The sequence below is a fragment of the Quercus lobata genome, chromosome 5 (assembly GCF_001633185.2).
Source record: "Quercus lobata isolate SW786 chromosome 5, ValleyOak3.0 Primary Assembly, whole genome shotgun sequence".
In the NCBI taxonomy this organism is placed as follows: domain Eukaryota; kingdom Viridiplantae; phylum Streptophyta; class Magnoliopsida; order Fagales; family Fagaceae; genus Quercus; species Quercus lobata.
Window position 1 is genome coordinate 55,585,285 of NC_044908.1, and position 5,929 is coordinate 55,591,213.

Here is a 5,929-nt window from a genome sequence, read left to right on the forward strand (position 1 = left end):
CCTTTTTTTTTTGTTGCTAATATTAGTGGTAATTTTTTTTTTTTTTGATAATATTGGTAATTTTTAATTTTTTTTTTTTTTGGTATGGATTAGTGCCAAGTATTAATTGGTTCTTTTAATAGTTCTTATCCAATTATGAATATAAAGTAATAAATTTCTTTCCCTTTTTTTTTTTTGCTAATATTAGTAGTAATTTTTATTTATTTTTTTGTTTTTGCTAATATTGGTAATTTTTAAAATTTTTTTGGTATGGATTCGTGCCAACTATTAATTGGTTCTTTTAATAGTTCTTATCCAATAGTGAATATAAATGTAAAATATTTGAAAATCATCATCATCAATATTCAATAAGACAATTCCTTTATTAGAGGATGGCTTTTCCCTTTTAAACCCTTTTCACTTTCCGAATCTCTCTCTCTCACATGACACAAAACGCAACACAACAAAATACGCACGTACCCCAATCAAACTCTCACCCTATATTTATTGACACTATCCTCACCTCTTTTCATTCACACACTCTCTCTCTCTCTCTCTCTCTCTCTCTTATAGCTGTACTCTGTTTTTTTTCCTTATCTCTCTGGTTCTTTTTTTTTTTCTATGAGAAAAAGAATACTCAGTCTTTCTTAAAAAGACAGTCATCACAAGGAAGAAGAAGAGGAAGAAGAAGAAGAAATGGAAGGAGCGATACCTACGGCTGATGCATCAGCTTTTAGAGAATGCTTTTCTCTAGCATGGACAAACCCTTATATTCTTCGTCTAGCTTTCTCTGCTGGGATTGGTGGCCTTCTCTTTGGCTATGACACTGGTATATATATAATTCTCTCTCTCTCTCTCTCTCTTTGGGTATCTATGTATGTGTTTGTGTATTTTCTAAACATGTTTTTTTTCATCACTTTTTGGTGTGCAGGAGTGATATCAGGAGCTCTTCTTTACATTAGAGATGATTTCAAGGAGGTGGATCGCAAGGTTTTCCTGCAGGTGATTTATCTACTACCAAATATATATCACATAATCTATGCATGTCTTTGAATATATCTTCATCTTTTCCTTGTAAATTTTATCCAGTTTCTAAAAGCCTCTCACATATATGATAAATAAATGTTCCTATTTGTTTTTCCTAATATATATACATATAATAAATATTTATTTATTTATTTACCTTTACAATGGCCAAATTACCCTTAACAAGTTCATTATTATTATTATTATTGATGTAGAACTTATATTTTTTCTAACTTTTCCATTTTTTTTTTACCATAACTTTTCCATTCTTATATGTAAACCTTAAATTCATGAAAAAAACTAAAAAAAATGTGGATAAAAAAAAAATAAGAAATCTTTTTTTTAATATAAAAAATACCCAATATAATAATTGAGTCGTTTGGTGAAGTCCAGATTCATGGATGTTTGAAATGTTGTTTGGACTAATCCACCAGGTATGATTAATGCTTTTTTCCTCACTTGTCGTGTTCGAGGCGTGTGATCAAACTTTGGTCATAATTAAATATATTAAAAAAATTGGAGAAGTCCGTGTTTTTTTGGGTAACATAAAAATTGGAGAAGTCTCTATTGAAAAGTCTTTGTTCAGTCCCAAGCATGGTATCAAAAAAAAAAAAGTCCCAAGCAAATCTTTTCCCTTCTTTTTTTTTTTTGGTAAGTCTTTTTCGTTCAATTACTTTTATTTTTTATTTATATTTTTGCTCTTTATTATGGATAAGAATCCATAGATATAGTAAATCAAAAAAAAAAAAAAAAAAAGATCTTAGTGACAATAGAAGAGATTTAAGTATTAAATTCCACCAACACTAAAACCGATGTCACGAAAAGCCACAAATTAAAACAGAAAATTTTATTGTATGTATCTAAAAATAATAATAATAAACTAGTGTTAGTTTAACAAGTGTTGTTTGTTGTGAGGTCAGTATGTTGACAAGTGTCAAAACATGGTTGAGCATGACACTTTTAGTCTTTGACTTCACTTAATCCAACAACCCTTGCTCTTCCAACAAAACAAGAAGAAATTGGACCTAGAATATTTGGGTCAGCTCAGCTTTATTTTTTATGGGCTTTTACAGGCCCTTCACAACTGTGAAGGTCCCTTCGGCTCAAATTCTATCCATGAATTTATAAAATTAGTTTTTCAATTTTTACGCAATAACACTTTTTTTTTTATAACCAATATTATACCAATGAAAGGTGTTACATTCACAATATTTTCACAATAAATTATAGGTAGTTAGTTATTATTGATTCAAATTTGAACCTAACACTAAGATTACTTTTTTGTCTCAATAATAACAACCTGACATCTAGGATTTTTTGTAAAAATATTATGAAAATATTGTGGATATATAATTTCTCTTATATTAATTAATCTGCAGTATTCTGTTAAAATTTGACTAATTTCTATTTAAATTTTGTTGCTGAATTTCAAAAACCGTAAATTTACTCAATGATTTTGGACTATGTGGCATCTCCACCCTTATTAAACAAGGGACTGAAGTGAAATCACAAGATTCAATGATGTGATAAGAGTCTTGTTAATGGATGTTTTTAAGGCATTTGTTAATAGGTTATTTTAGGAAAATTTCGACACCGCTTTTTGGAGAAATATAAAAAGCTATCAAAAAAATTAATTACTTTTTTTTTTTCTTATAAAAAGTTTCTAAAAATATTTCCTTAACCAATACTCTTCCATTAACTTTTCCCATCTAATAATTCCTATTAAAATGTTTTAAAAAATCCAAAGTTTTTTTTTTTTCTTTTATAAAATCTTTTTTGATTTAAACCAAGAAATTTAATCTCAAATCATGGTGTATATATGTTGGGGGTGGAGGGTTAGGGGATTTGTAGTAATATACTAATATATAGTTATCTAAAAAATATATAAAACAGAACACGAACTTTGTTTCTCAAAAAAAAAAAAAAAAAAAAATCAAACCTTTTGCTAACCTCATAATATTGTGCCATGTAAGTTTTTGAGGTTTCAATATCTTACACGTCATTATTTTATTATGTTTTTTAATTAGATATAAATATAAATTATATTCCATTTTTAAACCCTCTATTAAAATTTTATCAAATCACATCTTATTTAAACATTAGAATATATAGTTCCATATACAAATATAATCATAATAAATAATAACTATACTAGTTCTATATAAAAATTAAATAAAAAAAAATATACTAGTATTAATTAATTACCTTAATTATTGAATTTCATATTTTGCATCATTGCATGAGTTATCAATTAGTTATTTATTTATTTGTTTGTACTTAGCAGGTTCAAAATTAAAAATCCATATTGTTACTAATTTGTGAAACTAAAATGTATATTAACTGTGTTTGGTGACAACACATGTATAGGAAACTATAGTGAGCACGGCACTTGCAGGAGCAATTGTTGGAGCTGCTTTTGGTGGATGGTTGACTGATCGCTGTGGAAGGAAACCTGCACTTCTCCTAGCAGACTTTTTGTTCTTTGTTGGAGCTGTGATCATGGCTGCTGCCAATGGCCCGCCTCTTCTCATTGTTGGACGTGTTTTTGTTGGACTTGGTGTTGGAATGGCATCAATGACAGCCCCTTTGTACATCTCTGAAGCTTCCCCAGCCAAAATCCGCGGTGCCCTTGTTAGTACCAATGCATTTCTTATAACTGGGGGCCAGTTCCTTTCCTACCTTATCAACTTGGCCTTTACCAGGGTAAGCAAGCAAATGCGGTTGTAAATTTTAAAGTTAGGAGTGCTTGGATACTCATTCACATTTCACCAACTTGCATTGAGTTCAATATAGCATTTCAAAATACTAGTGGTGGTTGTTCTATTTGGAGACACATAAAAAATTGGGCTACTAATTATACTGAACTTCTCCTTTGTTATTGTAGTTGTGTTAGCAAAACAGTATAATTTTGCTATTTCAACAGTTATTTTGCACTCTACAATCAGTTTTTCATCTTCATATATTGTAATGCTTGTACTCTAGGCAGATGAAAAAGATGTTAACTTGTGTGTTTTTCTGTATAGGCTCCAGGAACATGGCGCTGGATGCTTGGAGTTGCAGGACTTCCTGCTTTGTTGCAGTTTTTCTTGATGATATTTCTTCCGGAGTCACCCCGTTGGCTATACCGCAAGGTTCCTCTCTCATAAACTAGTTGTTTCATAGTCTTATATAATCAAACATATGCTTTGTTCGAATCAAAGATTGTTAACCGTGTCTTTTGAATTAACAGGGTAAAGTAGAAGAGGCAAAAGCTATACTGGAGAAAATATACCCAGCCCATCAGTTGGAAGAAGAGATACGAGATCTACATGAATCTGTAGAAGCAGAGATTAAGGAAACAGGATCTGCTGGAAAGATTTCCTATAGTGAACTGTGGAAAACCAAAACAGTAAGAAGAGGACTAATTGCAGGAGTTGGTCTTCAGATCTTCCAGCAGTTTGTGGGCATAAACACAGTCATGTACTATAGCCCCACCATAATTCAGTTGGCTGGAATTGCATCTAATCAAACTGCACTCCTCCTCTCACTCGTCACTTCTGGCCTCAATGCTGCGGGCTCCATTGTGAGCATCTACTTGATTGACCGGACTGGGAGAAGGAAACTTGCTGCTTTCAGTTTGGCTGGTGTGGTAATTGCACTTGCGCTTCTATCAGGAATCTTTTACGAGACCACAACTCATTCACCAAAAGTGACACCAACTTCAACCTCTCTCAAAAATTACACCTGCCCAGCTTATAGTTCGGCTGCAAATGCTAATAGTTGGGATTGTATGAAGTGTTTGAAGGCTTCATCTCCAGCTTGTGGGTTCTGTGCCTCAGCTACTAATAAGGTAGATGTAATTTCATTGTGTATCCCTCTAGAAAGTATTATCTCAAATTCTAAATAACAGTGCATTAGAGTGCTACTACCTCTTTATGGTTCACTTTTTTCATTTTATTTATTCTCACCTAACTTTGTCTTTGTTATCCATTTACAGTTATTGCCAGGGGAGTGTGTGATCTCAAATAACACAGTGAAAGATGTCTGCGGTGGAGAAAATAGGCTTTGGTACACTAGGGGATGTCCAAGCAAATCTGGATGGCTTGCACTTGTTGGGTTGGCTCTTTACATCATATTTTTCTCTCCTGGAATGGGAACTGTCCCATGGATTGTCAACTCCGAGATCTATCCACTAAGGTATAGAGGCATTTGTGGTGGAATTGCTGCCACAGTAAACTGGACCTCAAACCTTATTGTGGCCCAGTCCTTCTTATCATTAACAAAAGCTATTGGGATTCCCTGGACTTTCCTCATGTTTGGGGTCATTGCTGTTATAGGCGTAGTCTTTGTTTTGATTTGTGTTCCAGAAACAAAGGGCCTACCAATTGAGGAGATAGAGGAGATGCTGGAGAAAAGAGCTATTCACTTAAAGTTTTGGGAGAAAAGATCTGATAATTTGGAGAAGAATATCCAAATTCCCTGAAAAGAAGTTCTATTTTGTTGAGCTTTGAGTAGGGAATCCTGGTAATTGGACAATATTTTTATTTTTGCTATACCTGGAAATTGGTCATTATAGTTTCTAATGGTACACTGAAATTCCATAAATTTACTTTGGTCAATTGTAGTGTGTTTCTCTCTCCAAAAAAAGAAAATAAATAAAAATTGTAGTGTGTTGGAAGAAGGACATCTATAGCCCCCTGATGGGTGGTACAAACTAAATTCGGATGAGACTTCTTGTGGGAACCCAGTCAAAGCGGGGTGGTTTTTGTTGTGTTTGATTACCCGCCAAGCCCTGATATTTTGTATTTAGTTAATATAGATACTGTTGGCATGTATGTTAATAGGATAGCTGAAACTGATCTCACCTCTAGCGTGAGATAGGCTGTGTTTGTATTTCCTTTTAACCAAAAAATAAAATAAAAAGATATCTATAAATTTACTTTTC

At 32.6% G+C, this 5,929-nt stretch overlaps 1 protein-coding gene across 1 annotated transcript; it reads left to right on the top strand.

Moving 5' to 3' along the window:
• Positions 1 to 528: 528 nt before the first annotated feature.
• LOC115991481 (probable inositol transporter 2) lies at positions 529 to 5,929 on the top strand. The gene is made up of 6 exons (XM_031115214.1): positions 529 to 808; positions 911 to 981; positions 3,373 to 3,708; positions 4,029 to 4,136; positions 4,235 to 4,834; positions 4,982 to 5,929. Exons 1-6 carry the CDS (start codon positions 676 to 678, stop codon positions 5,465 to 5,467), a joined length of 1,734 nt encoding a protein of 577 aa, XP_030971074.1. The 5' UTR covers positions 529 to 675; the 3' UTR covers positions 5,468 to 5,929.

Bases quoted from the DNA above. Each gene is read 5' to 3' on its own strand.
- LOC115991481 (XM_031115214.1), top strand. From the start codon at position 676: ATGGAAGGAGCGATACCTACGGCTGATGCATCAGCTTTTAGAGAATGC. The intron at 982-3,372 runs GTGATTTATCTA...ACACATGTATAG, and splicing joins ATCGCAAGGTTTTCCTGCAG to GAAACTATAGTGAGCACGGC. The intron at 4,137-4,234 runs GTTCCTCTCTCA...TTGAATTAACAG, and splicing joins CCCGTTGGCTATACCGCAAG to GGTAAAGTAGAAGAGGCAAA.